The 21,524-nt window shown below is 42.4% G+C and overlaps 1 protein-coding gene across 4 annotated transcripts in view; it reads left to right on the plus strand.

Moving 5' to 3' along the window:
• Positions 1-20,896, plus strand: part of rreb1a (ras responsive element binding protein 1a) — a 37,842-nt gene extending 16,946 nt beyond the window's left edge. For 3 of the 4 annotated variants that reach the window (XM_048266721.1, XM_048266720.1, XM_048266719.1), the window contains 10 exons: positions 90-331; positions 3,291-3,380; positions 3,805-3,968; positions 7,967-8,111; positions 8,895-9,037; positions 11,992-12,181; positions 12,289-14,983; positions 15,267-15,431; positions 16,083-16,889; positions 17,828-20,896. In XM_048266721.1, coding sequence (XP_048122678.1) covers positions 90-331; positions 3,291-3,380; positions 3,805-3,968; positions 7,967-8,111; positions 8,895-9,037; positions 11,992-12,181; positions 12,289-14,983; positions 15,267-15,431; positions 16,083-16,889; positions 17,828-18,429 — 5,243 coding nt within the window. In that variant the 3' untranslated portion in view covers positions 18,430-20,896. The remainder of the gene's footprint in view (positions 1-89; positions 332-3,290; positions 3,381-3,804; positions 3,969-7,966; positions 8,112-8,894; positions 9,038-11,991; positions 12,182-12,288; positions 14,984-15,266; positions 15,432-16,082; positions 16,890-17,827) is intronic. The other variant, XM_048266722.1, reaches the window with a different exon arrangement.
• Positions 20,897-21,524: the final 628 nt, after the last annotated feature.

Below are 21,524 nucleotides of genomic sequence, written 5' to 3' on the forward strand. Positions count from 1 at the left end.
ACACCTACTAGCATCCACTCCCAGTACATCACAACACTTGTGTTCTGTCCAAAAGTGCATGTGTCACTAATCCACATAACCTTTTCTAGGGAGAAGAGATACAGCAATGAGCACTGAGAATGGGGCAGCGGGTGCTGATGACATGCTGGAGGAGACATATGGGGTGGACCTCTCCTCCATCAACTCAATGATGTCCACTGTGATGAGTGTGTCCACGCTGAACGGGTCGGGGGTGGATTCAGCCTCATGCACCCCCACAAAGAGTCCTGTCCACAGCAAGTCCATTAACAGCAGATCTCCTACCATCAGCCGCGCAGCAAGGAAGAATCCGGTACACACACAAAATATATATGCACGAAGATGATGCTTTTGCATAACACACACATATATGCAGACATGCTGACCTGAAACATTTCATAAACATCATAAAGATTCCATACACTCTGGTCTACACATTCATTCATAGTTTAATCAGACACACACACACACACACACACACACACACACACACACATATATATATATATATATATATATATATATATATATATATAATAAGATATATATATATATATATATATATATATATATATATATATATATATACACGCACACACACACACACACACACTCACGGTAAAGCACTCAGTTTGGTTTTGGTAGTGTACCAGTTACGACATGACAGCAGCGTAAAATGTTATCTTCACACGCTGTGGGTATTTCATGGTCTGTGATAGACAGAATTAGCAAGCTAGTTGGTTATCTGGTCATAGTAAAGCCCATGATTAAATGTTTAATGTGCCAGGAACAACAAGAAAACCTTACAAAGTCCTCCAAGCTGTTGTGTTGTTAATCAAATTAACAAACCAAACAATGCCATGAACCGGCAATTTACCAGCCATCAACACCTGATTGGCAGTCGTTCACAAAATGCACTCCTCATTTGCATAGTATTCAGCTTTGCTTATCATCATCATCACCTGCTCCCAATAGACCTCTGAAGTTTGCCTCCAAAAAGTACCCAAAGCTGCCATCTTAGCCCATAGAGGAGATCCGAGTGTTAATCAAAGATAACTACCTATGGCCATTTGCACTGCAAATTTTGCTGTCTTAACATACTGAAATGTACAGTACCCATTCGAAAGCAGAGGACAAAGGTGTGTAGAGTAAAACATCTGCATTTCAGACTTCTTTGTTCCCACGAGAATTTAACAGGTTCGATAATTCAAAATCCCCATGTTATTTTCCCATAAGAAAAATCACAATATACCAGATCCTTATGGGCAAAGATGGCAGTTTTTTTTTGTAGATGAACTTCAGAAGTCTATAGAAATAAATGAAACTCCAGAAATTGGCTTCCCTCAATTCGCTGGCATGCATCAGTACTATACCATAAGCCTTATCATATCCTCAGATGCATCTTTTTGAATATTTTGCCTGTAAGTGGAATTGGAAGAACCTCCTTGTTTCAGTTTGGTAGGTCAGTCATTAAGCGCTTTCAGATATAACCTCCGGAGTATATGCAGAGGTTTGTCAAACGGAGGTCCTACCCTTCGGATGATTCAGATATGATGCTAACCTGCGGACCTTATACTGACCTTATACGGACCTATGTGTGAACGACAGGACTTTTTACGGGCTTTTCCCAAATCACAAAAGTAACGTCGACGCAGCAGTATAGTAGCAGATAGCATCCATCAGGCAAGTGTTATTTAAATAAACTCCTGGTGTACCTACAACCTTTTCAATCCCTCGTTTTATGAGTAAAGAACATACTGCAGAAGTTTCGTACCATTCAGGGCATTATTAGTGGGGTAATTTACGAGATAAAAGTTGGTTCCATCACGACTGCAGAACATCATTAGTTTCTGACAGGGCTACTCGTCCAGGGTTCGACCAAGGGAAAACAGGTTCTGGGAGGGTGTTTGGCTCGGGGTCATGGTGCAAAGGACCCTAGGGTGAAATTACTCCGAACCATCGCTTTAAGTGGTTCGTTTTTTCATGGTTTATTTTTTCCAAAAGCATCCTCTCCCCATGTGTCTATTGCATTTACGTAAGGAGCTTTGAACAAAGTTAGGTTTTCTTCATTTTCATAACACTGGCATTTAAGTCAGATATAACCACATGGACGCACGAAAGAAACGTCACCGACACGCCCTCTCACTAGGTGTGAATTTTAACCCTCTTCTACGCTTCGTTCAGACACAGCACATTTACATAATGTCCGGAGGAAATACTAGGGGGGGAGTAGTAGAACAAACGGCTAAATTCCATTCCAAATGACCGGTTATGTCGTTCAGATATACGGCCCCACCGTTTAACATCCGCAGAACCTCCGGTCTTACACGTATGTCTGAAAGCGCTTATTGATGTGTGCGTGTGTGTGGCAATCCACTACATGCAGTCATCTAAGAGTTAATGATCACAGCTTTTGTCAACAACCAGTCTGTGCTAGTGCTCAAGGTGTCAGGTTACTCAGATCAGCTACAAGTACATACACACCTTTCCTCTCAGGATACATTGCCTCCCTCTCTTGTACAAAACTCAATACAACTGGTTACCTGACTGTCAGTCTTTTCGATTGCAGTTGCTCATACAAATAGTATTTAGGTGCCCCTTTTTTCATTACTGAACCAAAGCAACAGACAGACAAAAGCTGTGTAGATTAACTTAAGACGTACAAGAAGGGAAAACTATTTTGTGATAGACTTGATGACTGTATTGACATGCCTATTATTTGCAGTGAGACACTACTTAGATTGTACACTGTTGGTGTTAGGGTTAGGATTTGTCTTTTATTGTAACTTTGGCAAAGCTGCATTAAACCATCAAAGTCCTTTTAGGCAAGTCCCCCCACTCGGCGGCCATCTTGGTAATGCACTTTGGGCTTGTAATCGGGCAGCTATTTTCCTAGCTATTTTCCTATTTAAGTGAGGGGAGGCATACGTAAGGAAGAAGGTCATAGGACATAAAAAGTACATCAGGCGAATCTGTGTTTAAATTAAAGCTGAATTGAACGATATAAATATGCCCCCTAAATGGATAGGTAAATGTGGTTGGTTAGGCTACGCTGGATATGTGTAGACAACTGCCATGTTGGTGTTACAAACTAACCCCATGAATTTCTATGGAGGATTCTTTGAGTGCTGTTTCTCCTCACCAGAAAGTCGCTGAAACCATGCTGTCAACACATAACATAGGACATACACATTTAATGTTCATTGTTAATCCATATGCGTGTGCATTTTTCCTTTCCAACTTTGTACAATGGTTCTGTGTGTGTCTTCCAGGAAGCCAAAGAGGAGGGGACATCTTTCATCTGCCCTCTATGTGACAAGGACTGCTTAACCCAGCATCAGCTCACTACACACATCCGCCAGGTACTTGCTCATACAGCAACATACCAGTACATACCACTATATTCCTTAGACATTTTGGCAGTGAAGTGAACAACAACGCTGGGTGCTATTGTTATGTTCAAGATTTCTGTAGCCAATAGTGTGTCATTTCCTAGAAACCTTGCAACAGCAGACACTTCTGCAAATGATTGGCTATGGGAGACAGTTAAATATATAGATCAACAGGTATCTTACGTTTGTATCATCAGCTGTAAAAACATTATAATGGCCAAGATTCTTGGATTTCCCCTTGGGGATCAATATAGTATCTATTTATCTATCTATCTAAGATTGGTACCTCAGAATGCCAGGCTGTTGCTATGGAACCGATGTGATGGTCATGTTAACATCCCTAAGACAGCACTGCATTGCTGACACTGGCTCTGTTTGTCTTCTGCCACTCCAGCACAATCAGGACAATGGTGCAACTGACCACTCATGCAGTATCTGCGGCAAGTCCCTGAGCTCTGCCAGCTCATTGGACCGTCACATGCTGGTTCACAGTGGTGAGCGGCCCTACAAGTGCTCTGTATGTGGACAAACTTTCACCACCAACGGCAATATGCACAGGTCAGAATTTCTAACGCCCGCCTGATTTTTTTTTTTCTAAGTTTTTCTCACATTTGTATCTTGGTCTCATTTTCTTGATCTTATTGTCTCCCTGTCTCAAAAGCCTTGCTCTAAAGCCAATATCAACACAGAGACCAAGTTATTGCCTTTATTTACATTAGCATTACAAAAAGCCCCTAATCACCCATTCTTAAGTAAGAAAATAGTTTTCACGTGTCATTGTTTTAGAGGCTTTGCCAGATACTATACTTTAGCTGTGGCAATATATGTTACCTTTTGCAGAGAGAGATTTCTTTAATGCTCCTTGAATTGAGTGTGTGAAAAGAGATGAGTGTGCCTGATGGAATGACCGTTTGATCGTTTGTCTAGCGCACAGTAGAGATGATATGGCAATCCTTATGCACCTTGTCCATGATTAAAGTAAATGATAATGTACTGTCCCGGTTTATTATTAAAAAATAAGTCCCGACAGGGCGAACAGGACCCTGACATGAAGCGGGTCTTGTTATGTCGTGAAGGGACTTGTTTTCCAAAAATTTCCGGCGGACAATACATTTCCCCGCATATTATAAGGCTACCTGCCAAAATGAGAAAAGAAACCTCACACATTTCTTTTATAATTATTTTGTTCTCGTTTTATGGCTTCCACTGAGAAAACAAATTGTTCCCCACACATACAGAACGGGAAAGCTTCAGATTACGTATTACTTGCTGATATTCACTTTCAATTAAGTCATATTGCATGAACTACTCCCGGCATGATATGAAAGACAGGAATCAGAAGCACAAAACCTGTTGCCTTTCACAATGCTCATTATATTTTTGCAGCAGTTTTGTACGGATTTTGTGGACCTCCGAACATTGGGAAGGCCCGTTCATGTTAGTGGAGCTTTCTGCAGCATTCTGATGAGCCATATTAAAATACTATTTAACAATCTCAACTGAAGCACTATGAGCAGTAGTGTAACATTAAGTGGTTTCTTTAACTTTTTTTCTTGACTCATTGAATGCCAAGCTGTTTTTGGAAGCTTTGTCCTAGAGTGCCAGCAATCTAGACCATTGTTGATGCTTTTTGTACAGCCACAGCATATTCTGTGTTATAGCTATGAACACATACAATGGCTCGTTTGAAAGGTGAGACTTCTACATGCCTCTGTTCCTGAGAAAATTTTTTTTCTAGAAATGGAGATATTGCGTCTTTTATGACCTGAGAAGTGTTGCCTGCAAAGTTTCTGGGAAGAGATCTAACGAGACCTGCCACCTAGTGATAAACCCACGAAAATAAATGACCTGATTTTGACCTGGCGTGCATGTCACTGATAGGCTAATCAGTGACTGATTCGAAACAAAGCGGCAACCATCAAAAGCCGAGTTAAGATCAAACATCCAGATAAAATGTCCAGATCTTGCGTTTTCATGAGTTTCCGATAGTCGTATATTTAATTTCCATTCATCACAGAGTTCCCAAAATCACATATAAGGTGTGTTAGAGTGGCTAGTTTCGTAATGAAAAAAAAAAGCTAAAAACGTAATATTACGTTTTTGGCACTCAACGCATGGGAAGGAAAAACGTAATATTACATTTTTGGCACTCAATGAGTTAAGTGGGCAGGATGTGGGCCATTCTGTGTGCGTGATACAGATAAACCAGCGGGTGTTGATTAGGTGTGTGTGTGTGTGTGTGTGTTGGGATTGGTTGGGATTGGTTACCCCAACAGGGTTTGGGTGTGGTTCTGCAATAATAGCAGGGTTTGGGTTTTGTTAAGGATAAGGTCTGCCCTCAAGGAGAGCCCATAGTGTGAAGCAGGAAGGAGAAAGATGATTCTGGCCCTTCCTCCATCACCACATCACCGGTCAGCAGCTCTGTCTCTGGAGCTCTGGTATCTGCTTTCAGCAGGCTGGTCAGTCATGGGGGATGAACAGCACACTTCCTCAGTTTGTAGAGCTTGATCAGAGACTTTATTAACATAGAATTCTCCATGTAAAATGTATAGGGACAGTTTGTAAAGCTAATATGGCAGTTGTCTACACATATCCAACCGCATTGTTGGAAATGGCATGATGTACATTTTGTCTTCAGTTTACTTCCCCGTCACCATGATAATAGCATGTTGTTGCATGTGTGGTGAGCAAGTTAACATAAAAAATAATGTCTTTTTTTTAAGCCATATTTTAGCGATTTGGAGGGAGATATTTATACAGAATCTGATTTAAACACAGATTCACCTGGCTTTTTATGTCGATATGACCTCCCTATTTGGAGTTATCTATGCCTCCCCATTCATTTGAATAGGAACCTGATCTTGTTAGTCCGAAATAGCTGCCCAGAGACGTTACCAAGATGGCCGCCAAGTGGCATGGCTTGCCTTAAAAGATTTTGGCTTGATGGATTGCACAAATGTACCATACTCAAATGTGCTTAAACCAACTGACAGCCTATGGTTAAGGGTCTAGAGGAGGTTGTACAGGGGGGTGTTGTAGTTGGTGGTTGTGTGTGTGAGTGCATGTAGATTACTATATTCCCGTACATGACCTCTGTATTCTGTCTGGTTTAGAGAGCTTTGTTAGGGATGTGGAGGCAACGATGCATGAGGATACCCAGTCTGTGGTGTTGGTAAAGTGGCAGCCATTTTGTGGCAAAACATCACATTAGTCCCTTTCGCACCAGAGGAATTTTTGCAGTTCCTAGAACCCCTTTTTTTTTGCTTTCGCACCAGACAAATTTGGGGATTATTAAGTTCTGACCGCAGTTCCTTTAACTCTTTCAACTCCTGCCTCTGGGCAGGGTCTTTTCCCTTTGCATAGGAACCCTTAGTGACCTAGGTCTGCGTTGATTGGTCCAACTCATAAGCGAGAGAGTCTTGCCAAAAAGCCAATTTCCATTCCAAGGGTCCTCATCTGTGACTACTGTCAAAAGATGAAGAATGCTGTCATCTTGGGTTATGTTTACTAACAGTCTAAACAGGACAAGAGTGTGTGAATAGTAATGGACCTGATTGGTTGTGGGTGTGTGGACTGTTTGGATGTGGGCTCTTCAGATCTGGGCTGGGCCTCATTCATTTATTGTACTACTTTGGATATAGATTAGATATCTACTCATGTGTAAATCATTTTATTTACACCAGTGTCTAATTAAATGTTTCCCCCTTGGGCCAGTCCGTCTTTATTTTAGTGGCCTCCTATGCTTATCATCAACCAGCATTACAGGTGAGCTGAGCTGACTCATAATGGTGACTGGTGGAAAAATTGTCACTGACCTTTATGTATTACTGGGGCCCTGAGCTATCCAGATGTTGGTGTATACAGATTTGCAGGGTGTTTTTTTGACAATGATTGTTAAAGGAGCTATCGTATACAAATCTATTCTCTGATGCATGCAACTACACAGTTGAAGTTTTAAGATATAGGCAAAAATTCAGACCTGTGTATCAAAATCATGAGTGTAAAAATAGCCTACATTTCCTTGATGTGTTCATGTTGCTCAGTGGGGAGTAACAACTAGCCTAAATGCTTAGCTTACTGTATGTTTGTGTAGACTTTGTGTAGATGACAACTTGTAAAATTGACTTACTGTATTTTCCGGACTATAAGTCGCACTTTTTTTCATAGTTTGGCTGGTCCTGCGACTCAGGTGCAACATATATATATATTTATATATATGTTTTTTTTCTCTTTATGACACATTTTTTGACTGGTGCGACTTATAGTCCGAAAAATACGGTAATAGTAAAGTTGGTTTATTATTTGGTCATGGGCAATGTTATGAATATAAAATGTGGGGTTTACATAAGTCAGGTGACTGCAAAATCTGTTTGTCATGGCTGACCCATCAAATAGAAACAAGCAAAGCGTGGTCATGAGAAGTTGGCATACCACCTCTCTAGATCAAATCTAGATTGTTGTTCTAGATTTGTGTTAGAAAATGTCAGTCCTTACTCGTCCCATTCCTGTTTTGTTTTTCAATTGATTTTCCTTATTGTCCTATTCCTTTGCTACAGACATATGAAGATCCATGTCAAGGAGCCAGCCGGCTCCATTCCCATTAGTCCACCCTCTCCCACAAAGCGCAGACGGGCCTCAGCCAAGAGGAAGGGTAGCCAGGATGAGGATGGAGAGCAAACAGAGGAAGCCAACAACAAGATGGTATGTTTTTGTGTGTGTGTGTGTGTGTGTGTGTGTGTGTGTGTGTGTGTGTGTGTGTGTGTGTGTGTGTGTGTGTGTGTGTGTGTGTGTGTGTGTGTGTGTGTGTGTGTGGAGACCCAGGGGTATATGTGTATACTGTATGTGGGTGTGTAAGTATCTATGATCATGATCTCCATTATGATTTATAGTCTTGTCTTCATCGTCGGAACTCTGCACATTACCCAGGTGGCAGGGACATTTACAGGAACGGCCCCAAAATCTGCCCTTTCATCCTGTGGTATTCGCGGAAATAAGTACAATGGAGTGAATTGAAGTCTGAATACAGAGCTTACCTAAGAATAGCTGTTCCAAATTTTAAGAAAGATAACTTTATGCTGGTTTCATTTCGTAATTGAAATGTGAAGTGAATACACCATCAAAACTCTGATTAGTTAAAGCTGATATTTCAGCATATGTTAGTTTGTTAATTCAGGGTGTGTAACCACAGCAAGATAAATACAAGGTGAGATTAAGTATAGCTTTATCTGTGTAACCACTGGTAAGTCTTTGTGAGTTGCAAAAAAATGGCGCTTCTTGGCATTGTGGAATCTGACCTGCGGTGTTCCCACCCCACCTCTCTCCACTTCCTATCACTCTTACAGGGGTAGGTTCTGTGGGAGGAACATGCACAATGTGTGAGACCCCTAAAACTACCCCTGAGTTCCTGAAGTGGAAATGGGCCTTTTGTGTGTCTGTCTGTCTGTACTATGTGCTTGTCTGAGTCCTTATCCATCCGTCCTACAGGTATCTGAGGAAAGGGATACTGATAATGCACCTCAGGGCAAAGGTGAAGATGACAAGCTGCCCTGCTCTATTTGCTTCAAAGCATTCAGATGTAAGAGCGATCTAGAGACCCACATGGAAACACACCCTGACTCTAGCCTAAGGTACTGGTACTCTGACATTTGAAAATTAAGAATGAACACATACACAATGAAGATGCTAAGCACTAGTGGCTCCACAACAAACCAAACAAGCACTGGTTGCATCAGGGCAAAGTATTTAAGTAAGGGAGCCATAGATTCCCTAACCTCAAATCAGTGCACTAAACTCAAAGACCTCCATCATAACACATAAGTCAACAGTTAAGAAATAATGGTACAGTCATTAATGAATGATGATGCAGTCATTTTTAGCAATATGGAATGTTTAAGGTAAAGAAAGAGCATTGTGTTCTTTTGATATTTCATAATTTTAGTACATTTTAATGAATGTCATGACAGTGTTGAGTGAGTTTAACATGATGAGTGAGTCAGTCTTGATGGGCGTAAACCCCAGCAAAGCACCTGGGTTCTGACAACATATCAGGTTGCACTTGTTACAGGCAACTCTCAGGGGTTTTCGGCAAGCTCTTTATGCATGTATTTATTCTTGTGTATTTATTGTTGGAAGAAGTATGTTGGGTATGACTGCATGATCACAAATTAAGTTCCCTCACAGAAATAAATAAATAAATAATTTTGGAATTGAAATTTGAACCCACAAGTCATTAGGTGTCACAAAAGTGTAGTAATGACTGACTAAATAAAATTCAACTTATTTTGTGTGAAATACATTCTATTATTAATCCTTAATAACATTACAAATAAAACATATGTTTTCATTTCATTATAAACCTGATCGCCATTGCATTTGGTGGACATGCTCTGTCCAATGTCTCAAGAATGACTATACAGTATTATGTAAACATAGTTTTATAGATTTATGTGAATTATTGTGATGCATTATGCATATTTAATAACAATTGATTTGTTATAAAATTTCCAAAGACTGGTTTACACAAAGTAGGTTTTACTTCATTGTGGTGGAGGACTAAAGGTACATTTAGCAGGCAGGTGGTGTTTCTGCTGCTGCTCTGCTCAGATGTGTTAAAGTTATGTCTGCTTGAACACAAAGCATGCCTTCATAATCTCCCAGCAACTGCTGTTTACCCCAAACCCCCACTGCACGGCCTTCAGCAATGTCAAACATGCAGCCTTTGCACATATTGGAGGGACAAGGATCTGCTATGGAGCAATTACAGATGGGACATCCGAGTATACCTACATTATATTGTGCAAAAGTGTCCTTGCTAAGTTTGTGATCATTGAAAGTCATTGTAACATAGGCCAGACCAGACTTTTTACTCTGTGGATCAGTGTAGCATAACACAGCAACAGATATCTTGTAGCAGGATATCATCAGGTTGTGGACCTTTTGTGCAGACTGTGGACCCTTTGGTCACTGGCAAGCTTTTGAACTGTTGAAATGTTGAAAATGAACTTCTTTGATTTGTCTAGATGTACAAGGCACATACTGTTGTCCAAGTCCCACTATTAGTCCAACCCCTTAGTCCCAGTTCTTGCTCCCTTCTACTGACCTTAGTTTTTCTGGCTATGCTCTGGGGAGGGTATTGCTCAGAGGAGGAAAAAGAGGGGAGGAAGGGATAGATAAAAGTGGTGGTGAGGGTGGTGGTAGTTAGTGGTGGGGTCAAGTCTTAATGAATCACAGAAGGAGGGCCTCAGGATGTTGTCCACTGTTGGTGGGGTTGGTGACTGTGGGACTGGTTTCCTAGGAAACCGAATTTCCAGACCACTGCTCTGAAAATCCCAAGTAAATCACTGCACATCCCAGCTTCAGTTGACGGGAGGCTGTTTAGGATGGCTATGAAAAGGGGAAGATATACAGGCAGAAATTAGAATGAGACACAACAGGCCAGTCTTTAAAATGTGAGTAAACACACAGACTCTGTATTGTGGTCTTGCTTTAGGCAAGGACTGCAAATTTAGCTCTAATCCTGGGTAATCGCTGGAACCGAGAGGGCCAGTTAAGAGGATATTAGCAGCAGTATTGCCGGTTCCATGGTCAACGGCTTTTGTGAAGCAGCAGAACTGTACTTGCACACATGAGCTATGTACACATGCACATACTTACATGTGCACACTTTCCTATTATGTGCAACTCCAAACATGGTTGCTTGCTACAACTCAAATGTACTCTGCTCTTTCACATGTCACAGTTCCTATGGTAGTGGGGGGAAGGGCAGAATTGGCTGTTTGAGGCAGCTCCAATGGGATTAAAGATGACTGCACACAGGCCTGTCACACATACTGTTGCACATAATCTGTCGGTGCATCGCTGCAGATATTCAACATCACATATATGTCAATACACACTCACAGTTGTATACACACACTGCATTTGTCTACTGTCTAGGTTGCATTTCTAAAACTAGAAGACACTAAGTACCATATACTCCAAAGTTACACCAGGAAAGTGTACAAGTTTTCAGACAGCAGTGTGAGAAGCCTCTTAAATTGCAAGGCTACTTGGACTGTGTTTGTAGTCATCTGTGTGCCCGTATCTGCGTTTGTGTGTGAGAGTGCCCGTGTCTGTGTGTACAGTGTATGTATGATAAAGCAGCTTACGTCATCCATGGGCACATTGTCACAGTGTGATAAGACCACAGGGTGGTGCCACAGACACCTCCCAGTTGCCTCATTATGTGCCAGTGACGGTGCCATAGCAATAGCTTATCACACAAACACACACACACACACACACACACACACACACTTGACACTTGACACACATTCACACCCATACAAAACAGACCACATGTTAGTGGCAACACCTAACTAAAAAGGTTATGTGATCAGTCTCTCAGTGACTCAGTTTCTTGTAATATTATGTGCTAGACTGCATTCAAATAATCACAGAAACTAGTTGTGTTAACTGCATCTGCATATCTGCAGATTTGTTTTTCATGCTTAATAACTAAGGTGCACACCCTTCAAATTGTCTGCATTTAGTGGGTCTTTGATGAATGTACAATCATGCAAATTCATGCCATTTCTTTCAGATGTGATCTCTGCTGTCTCTCATTCCGCACTCACCGAGGTGTTCTACGTCACAATGCCGCCACCCACCACCAACTTCCCACAGATCCCAGCGGCCAGCCTTTTATCCAGAACAACCCATCCATTCCCCTCGGTTTCAATGACATGGCCTTCATTGACTTTTCTTGCCACAAGTTCCCTCAGATCGCACAGGTGATTGTACTAGACTATTTAAATTGTTTGATTAATATATTATAATTCCGTGTCTTTTTGTTCATGTTAATATTTTAATAATTCATTAATCATTTATATATTTTTAGGTTTGGTGTGAAACCAATTTGCGTCGGTGCACCAGCAAAATCCACCGCTTTGTGTGTGATGTGTGTGACAAGGCTTTCCCTCTCCAATCTGCTCTTGACCTGCATAAAGACACTCACCAACAAAAAGATGGCTCACCTGACCCTCCCCACTCTCTTGGAGCTGAAAAAGCCGAGACCCCATCACCTGATCAGTTCTCTTTTATGGGTGGTCTGGGTCTGCAGCACATTTCCAAGGTCAAGCCTACCCCTTCTGAGGAAGAAGTTTACCAGGCGAAGTTGGACAGCATACGCGTCATCCATGTGGAGCAGCCCACGCACTCCTTGCCACAAGAGGGCGGTGTCGTGACAGGGCTGAGTGGGATGGGTCTTCACCTCGTGGACCCATTGTCACTCCAGAGTCTCTCACAACGCGAGGCTCTAAGCATCCTCTCCCTCAAGCCGTTCCAGGGAGGGTTTGTTCTTCAGCCAGACGGGGGTGCTGTGGCCAAGCCTGTCTGTGGAGAAGGTGGTCTAGAGCTGGCTGACATCCAACAGATCCTGAAGGTGGCATCTGCAGCACCTAACCAGATTGCACTGCCCACCTTGTCCAAGGCACCGTGTAGCGCTACGCAGGCAGCTGGCCACAAGCAGATGCCGCCACTCAAGCCCAAGCCGCTGGTGACTCCGTGGACCAATATGAGTACTTCTACCCCTCCCTCACTGATCACTACACAACAGGCTTCGCTAGGCTGCATCAGTCCCAATCTGCCCCCAAATAGCCAGCTACTCCGTAACTCTAGGGAAATGTCCTCAGCTTTGTCTTCCTCCTCCGTTGTCTCTGGCTGTCAGGTGTCTTCAGAGAGAATGCAGATGGAGGCGGACTGCATGGGCGATGCTGAAATGCCGCAGGAATCGGATCAACTTAAGAGTGAGGCAGGCCAGGGTGCGGAGGGTGGTGAAAAGAAGGCCTCAGGCTCAGGGGCCCAGAAGGCATCCTATCCTTGCAGGTTCTGTAACCAGGTCTTTGCCTTCTCTGGTTTGCTGCAGGCCCACATGCGCTACCACTTGGGCATCCAGCCCCGCCAGTGTAACATTTGTGACTATGTGGCACCTGACAAAGCCACGCTAATTCGCCACCTGCGCACACACACTGGTGAGCGGCCCTATGTTTGTCGTGTCTGCCACTATCCCTTCACTGTCAAGGCCAACTGTGAGCGCCATTTGCGCAAGAAGCATATGAAGAACACACGGAAAGAGATTGAGAAGAATATCAAGTATGTCACCTCCACCACTACAGCCTCCTCACCGGTCTCTACCCAAGAGGCCATCCTGGAGCAGGTGGGGGCCGGCGAGACCCTTTGTCGCTTCTGCGGGGAGGATCTGAAAACCTACCGAGCCCTGCAGATCCACCTCCGTACCCACAGTGGTTGCCAGCGCAAGCCTTATGAGTGCCGCCGCTGTGGGGCGGCTTTCCTGACCAAGAGAAACTGCATCCACCACCTACTGAAAGGGCACCCTGAGATCCAGGAGCAGATTGAGGAGCATATAGCTGTAATGCCAGCTGGAACTGCCTTGCAACCAAGACTTAACTCCCAGCCTGTCAATGGCCTGCCTGCCTCCTCCACATCACCTAATGTGAAGATGGAAGATCTGAGCTTCTACAGTGGGGAGCTCGAACAGCCCCTGGACTTTTCAAACAAACATGTTGGAGGAAGCAGTGCTGGATTGCCACAGATTAAAGTAGAGGGTAGCATCTCCTCTCTATTAAGCGATGACTGTGACATGGAGCCTATTGACCTTTCCATACCAAAGAACCCAGAGAAGCGAATGAAGATGGAGATGACTGTTTCAGCACTGGAACATAAAGAAATCAAGAAGGAGACCTCATTCATCACCCCCCTTGACCACAGTGTGAACCAGACCGTACAGAGAGAGAAGGATGAGAAGTTGTTGCAGCAAGGGGGCTACCAGATGCCTTTGGCTGTTGCCTCAGCCCTCAGTGCAGGGGGGCCTGCTGGTCGGGCCCTACGACTAAAACCTCTCCTACCCAAACCAGTCTCCTCATCCACTTCCTCCTCCACCCTGAAAGAGTTGCCACCGCTAGCCTCCATAGCCCAGATCATCTCCTCGGTGTCCGGAGCTCCGGATCTTCTGAAGCGAGACTCTCTCATGGAGAACAATGGCAGCCCTAACATGCAAAGAGAGAGAGACTCTACTGGCAAAGTAGACTCAGCCTCCCAGGATGGTTTGTTAGATGAGCTTCCCTTGGAGAGAGCAGCTAAGAGGGGCAGGAAAAGACCTGTGAAATGTATGAAGGGTGCAGACATAAACAAAGGAAACACAGGCAGTGGTATTGATCTTGAGTCCAGTGGTGAGTTTGCCAGTATTGAAAAGATGCTAGCCACAACCAACACCAACAAGTTTAGTCCCTACCTGCAGTCAGAAGATTTAGAAATTGGTCAGAAGGAGGGAGACGTTTCACTTGAGAAAAGTGAGAAGAACGAAGAGAAAGAGCAGCTGCACCCTCAGAAAGGACCCTCAGAAAAGCTGCACCCTCAGGTGCGCAAGCACAACCCAGCTCCAGGCCAGCTGCAGCAACCACCAAAGGGGAAGAAGAATGCCTACTCAAACTCAGTGCAGAAGATGACCTGTCCTTTTTGTCCAAGAGTTTTCCCCTGGGCCAGCTCCCTGCAGAGGCATATGCTTACACATACAGGTAGGACACTCACACTCACTCACTCACTCACTCACTCACTCACTCACTCACTCACTCACACACACACTCACACACTCACACACTCACACACACACACACTCACACACACACACACTCAACTCACTCACTCACTCACTCACTCTCATTCACTCACACACACACTTAGTCCAGGTGCTTAAGAGCCCAAAGTCCAAATTTGCCAAATTATTAGTTGTACATTTACCGGTAGTATTAGAAAATGAACAACTATTCTAAGACTTCTGTAATTGTGTGTGTCTTGCAGGTCAAAAGCCATATCCATGTCCCAAATGCGACGCTTTTTTTTCCACAAAGTCTAACTGTGAGCGTCACCTGTTGCGTAAACATGGTGTGACCAATAGAGTGCTGCGTCGCAATGGTGTCATGCCAAAGGTCAAAGAAACCGAAGAGGGTTCACCTGAGAGTGCAGGTACATGCTAAATCCTGAACCATACATTTATACTTATATATTTACATTTATATACATATACATTTATACTTTTACATTTCTATACATATACATTTATACTTCTACATTTCTATACATATACATTTATACTTGACATTTATATACAGGGTTCCCACGGGTCATGGCATTTCTGGAATACCATGGAATTTTGACAAAGTCTATTCCAGACATGGAAAGTCAGGGAATTTTATCATATTTGGGGCAAAGTCATGGAATATCAGGGAATTTTGTAGCAGTTTAGAATATACTTGCCTTACTTACAGTAATACAAATATATTTCCACACAGAATTGGTGTATATTTGGTTATTAGCTTTATTGCTCGTTTGAGTGGTGATGGTTAGCCCAACTTTGCTTATTCAATGGCCATTTATTCATATTCCACTCTAAAAAAGTCAAAGATTCTTGAACGCTATGAGGCTGCTCTGAAATCTTATCTCATTATAGGTCATGGAAATTCAGGGTTTTTGTCAGGGAAAGTTAGGGAAAAGTCATGGAATTTTACACATGACCTAAAGTGGAAACCCTGTATATAGAAGGAATATCTCTTCAAAGTATTTCACTCTGATGTAATTTTTTTTTTTTATTAACTATGGTTCTATCTGTGTGTTCAGAGAGTATGTCTGAAACAGAGCTCCCCACAGCAGAAGCTATGGATGAGAGTGGTACTGACCACTGTTCCCAGTCCACCATCTCTGGAACTCAGAAGCCTTCCCTTCCGACAGACGTTTCTAATGATGCTACCACCCCCAGTACTGACAAAGACTGCACAAAGCAGGAGGAGACTGAGATCCTGACAGACCTTGCACAGGATAGCACAAACCTCCCTACCACCCATGACAACGACGATGATGCCCACAGCAGCAAGAGCCTAGACTTCAATTTTGCCAGCAAACTGATGGACTTCAAGCTGTCGGAGCATGGACCGCAGTCCCAAACATACTCCCCGGATGGAGGCAGTGGGAAGAATGTAGCAGTACAGATAGAGGATTCAGCACCACCCCCAGAGGACACCAAGCACACCTGCAAGACCTGTGGGAAAAGTTTCCGCTACGCTGCTACACTGGCCCGACACGAGAAGGCTCACATCTGTGAGAGCATTACTGAGAGCCAGTGCAAGGAAGATAAGAACAGTTGCACAAAAATAAAAAGGGAGGAGGAGGAGGAGGAGGAGGAGGAAGAAATGGAAACTGAGGGGGAGAAGAAAAGAGCAGCAGAGAGCAGCATGGAGAGTGGCTCAGAGGAAGATGAGGAGGTGGACCAGAGTGATGAGGAAGGAGGCTCAGAACCAAAGGACAATGAGGGTGATGCTGGAGGGGGACTGGAGATCAAGACAGACAAGAGGAAGAAGGTCTGCAATGTGTGCAGCAAGCGCTTCTGGAGTCTACAGGACCTAACCAGACACATGCGTTCTCATACAGGTAACACACACACACACACACACACACACACACAATGCATATTTGTTAATACCATATTTGTTAATACCATGACCGTTGTTTCCTCATCATCATCAGTGTATTCAGCACTCACACACATGTACAGTTTTAATATGTCAGTGCTGAAATTCTGTACTATAATGCAAATTAATCGCGGCCCACGCAAATGACTATGTTTCATACCATATTCCAGTCTTATTCGTAATAATGACAATATTCTGATTGTGTGTGAGTCGTGTAAACACCTTATTTCAACTGCCATAACACAATTAAGCTCATATTCTGTTTACTAAAAACCTGAATAACACCACTGGCATATGCCTCTTTTAACCGGAATATCGTGGCATATAAACTGATTAGTCAGAAAATGCCCTTTTGGGAATATTAAATTTACATTACATTTATTAATTTGGCAGACACGTTTATCCAAAGTAATTGGAATCATGCAAGGAATTTTGGTAGCTTGGTTTGATGCTCTGAACCTTGGCAAATCAAAAGTGTGCGTTTGATTACCAAACATGACGTCAAAGGACTGTGCATGTTTAGAAACAGTGAGCCAGCATGCTCCTGTTTGTGATATACTTTTTTACAGTCAAGCTTTAGTTCAATATTCACTGTGTAATGCATTTAAAACTTGTGATGGAACATTACCAAGTGAGACTGTCCAGGGCCCACCTCCTTTAAATTCTAACGTCTAAAAGGGAGTTTTTCAATGTCACCATCACCAGCTCCCCAAAAGCCCCTCAAGACAATTGTTAATGTGTCCTACATAAATGAATTCAATTGATTTGAATTAAATTGTGATGTTGAGTTTGGGACAAGTTGGACTGCCTTTTGGAATGGATTTTGGATTGATTTTGATTGAGTGATTTTGGATTGATTTTGATTGAGTGATTTTGGATTGATTTTTTTACGTACAGGAGAACGGCCTTACCGGTGCACTACTTGCGAGCGCACCTTCACCCTGAAGCACAGTCTGGTTCGCCACCAGCGCATCCACCAAAAACCTCAGAGCGAGGTGACCAATGGTGGGGGGTCGGAATCGTTAGGGGGCTCCGCTAGTGAAGGAGAGAGCTCTCAACCTGGCACCAACCCTCATTCTGAGAATGAGCATGAGAGTGAGGCGACGGAGAAAGTGAGTGAGGCGCACAGTGGTCAGTCGAGCCCACAGCTCACAGACAGGCTAAGTATTGAAGGCCTCGCACAAGTCATTACTGCAGAGGACCCTCGAGAAGCCCCCGAAGTGGAGGACCCATCAGAGACCTCGAGAACTGAGGCTGAGCCCGGATCAGGGGTTGGAGTTGATCCTGAGCCAGATACAGTTTCTCAAATGCCTGAGGAAGCAGTGCGAAAAGTAGGTGTTCTCCCCTCTAAGACCCCCCTCCCTCAGCCAGAGCCAGAGGATTCAGTGGATACCCCCAGTAATGGTTTCATCCAGGGACTACTTGAGATCCACACTGCTAAGCCTTCCCTTGAGCACATGCAGCCATCTGCTGAGCATCCTTCTGTGGGGGTGGATTAAGGGAAGAGCCCCCAATTTATTTTGAGGTGCTCTTTTTTTTCTATGCAGTGAAACATTTGCGGATTTGCTGGACACTGTGCCATACAATGAAGTGTTGCGGAAACTAAATATAAAGGGACACATCAGATGACCGCGTGGACTTTCAGAGCATAATGGTGTTTCCAAGTGCCTTGCTACTTCTTTGGGCTCTGTCTGTATCAGTATGTGCTGAATGGGTTTTTTAAGCTCAGTATTTTATGATTATCTTTTTAAATGACTTTACAGACGCAATAAACAGAATACCTATATTAATGTTAGAGAGGGTGTGAATGACATTTTTGTGTGTGTGTGATCCAGCTTGGCTGGAACTGAAGAGGCTGATCAATGAGAATGCAAGCCTGTGTCAGGTTTTGTCAAGGGTTTTCGTAACTGGAAGATGGGGGAGGGGGGGGGGAGTCTTAATAAAGAGCTCAACAACAACATACAGCTCTGGAAAACAATTAGAGATCACTGCACATTTTTTCTGATGTCATCCTACTGTTGCTGAGTGACGTTTGAATGAGTTGACGGTCATATTCAAAATTACAAATGACTTCGAATGTCACTCAGCAACCGTAGGATGTGCAGTGATCTCAATTTTTCCCATAGCTGTGTATATAATATGTTGGTCACATGGGGCATCAAAATTACTTCTTTCCTGCCTCTTTTATGCCTACAGAATACATAAAACTTCCACTAACAGAATGACTCCAATGACCTCTGTTGGAGTGCAATGAATGAATAGAGTAACTGAATAATGTTGTCAGTGTTTTTCTTGTTTTGTTTCATCATTGAAGAAATTATATTTACAACAGTAAATATGGGCAATATTTGCCTAGGAAGATTAGATTCCCTGCTTGGTTTTGTTCTATACACTTTCCTGTTTGAAAACGTCTTCCAAAAACAATAACACCTTCACTTTAAGCCTTACCTGTGATCCTGTTGTTTCCTTTAAATTTTTACTACAGATATCTCTCTTTTTTATCTGTCAGAACACTACCCTTACGTATTCACTGTGAACTTGAACAGTGTCGTACTGCTGCCTCTCATCACCCTAGTCCATCATAATTTTACATTTTTAAAGTATTTTTCCTGATGTGTAAGTCTCATTTCTCTTCATAAAGGAACCTCAAACTGCAAAAACCTCAAAACAGCTTGTGTTTTTTGTTTTTCAAAACCCTATTGACATACGGGACCATGGAAAAGAGTGTTTAAGAACACACAAGATTATATATATGACAGAATAATTTCAGATAATTTCAAAGATACTACAAAAGGTTATTCTTCTTGGTGCTCTTGAAATGATAGTCTGTAATGAGATTCCTCTTTGTGGTTGGTCCATCCATGATTAGGGTGTAAATACACACATTGTAAAGGCACTGGGTTCGTATGCATTGCGGTATGGTAAAGCTTCGGTCTGTGTGTGTGTGTGTGTGTTGATGGGGGTGGGGTGTGGGGTGTATAAGAGAGAGAGAGGGCGAGCAACTGGAGAGAGACCAACAGTGTGCATGTATCATAACCCAAGAATGCACACAAATTCATTTAAGTATATTTATTATAACTTGGGTTAACTCCTTAATGGAGCTAATACAACCTGGAGAAAAGCCATGTGTTAATACATATATGCTGCAGAAAAGGATTCAAACGCAATTGTCTTAGAGCCTTGATCTGAGACTTTTTCCTAGCAATAATCACTATTGATCTAAAGCTTTACTTTGGTTTTCATGTATTGATAGAGTGTATGGTTTGGGGTTTTTCTTGTTATTTTATGTCTTTCTAGTGGATTTCTTATATAAAACTGTGAAAGTTATTGTGTTCAGCTGTTCTTGGTGAATCTGTAGGGTAGAGTGTTTTGTTTTGATTTTGTATGTTAAATCTTCATTTTGATTTATGAATGATTTCATATTATTTCCCTCCTCTTCAGCTCTCAGGGTCTTTACTAAAATGTGTATGTCAATAGAAGTGTTGATAAATTAATGTTGAGTACATTAGTTCTTTAATGAAAGACTGTCAATCACTACAATCAGCACTTGACTGTGAATTCATATCACTTGTGCAGAGAAAAGGAACATGATTTATCTGTCTAAGAGCACATTTTACAATTGTGTCTTCACTGTGCAAATTTGCTGGACAGGGCTGGGTCTGTTTTTTTTTTTTTTTTTTTTTTTTTTTTATCCTTTTCTTCTGAAGAGAGCTCAACCGTCAAAACATTGCCTGCTGCCAGTCATTGTTTACCTTTAGATCCACCATGTAAAAGGGAACTGTGTGGTTGCTGCGCTCATCACTGAACGACACTATGGGAGCCAGGTTCTCTCTAACTCCAGTAAAAAAAAAAGAACTAACACTAAAATTGCTATGACCTTTGTTCATGATCATGCTTCAGAAATCAAATCAATAAGCTGTCTTGTATCAGTATAATAATGAAAGCAATAAAAATGTCAGAATGGTGTGTGTGTGTGTCATCATTGAATACTACTGTATTACATTTTGCAGGATGATGCAGATGAGTACTATAATGTAAAATGTAGTTTTTCCACATACTGGTAGATTTTACAGTACTTCAGGATTTGTAGATATGATACTACTGAAGTTAGTAAATGACCAAATAGCTCTTGGTTGCGTTGGTTGATATGGAAGAGAAATAGAAGAATCAACCTAGGATAAATAGTAGATCATTGTAATATTGTGAACACATGGCATTTCCAGAAGCTGTTGGGATTCAACATTCAGAATTGCCAATTAAACAGACTGGCTTTCAGTGTTACTGTGTAAAAGTAATACTATGCTACTGTAACTGGCTTGACTCTACTTCTTGCTTTGGAATTTCACCCAGTGTAGTTTTAAATAACAAAGGGAAGGAGAAACTTTGAGGAAGAAGTAAACTTTTGATTTTGCAGATTTGCAAAGAGGGGATGCTACATTTTTATATAGCAATATTCAAACAATAACAATACCAAAATGCCCAAAATAGACTTACCTTAACCACCTTTTAAAACTTTATCCATCTTGCACATATATTTTTCTTATTGTTTTTGATATGTGTTCATGCCTTGATATGTGGTCTGCTCATTGTTCTT

This window comes from Alosa alosa, chromosome 16 (assembly GCF_017589495.1).
Source record: "Alosa alosa isolate M-15738 ecotype Scorff River chromosome 16, AALO_Geno_1.1, whole genome shotgun sequence".
Classification (NCBI taxonomy): Eukaryota; Metazoa; Chordata; class Actinopteri; order Clupeiformes; family Clupeidae; genus Alosa; species Alosa alosa.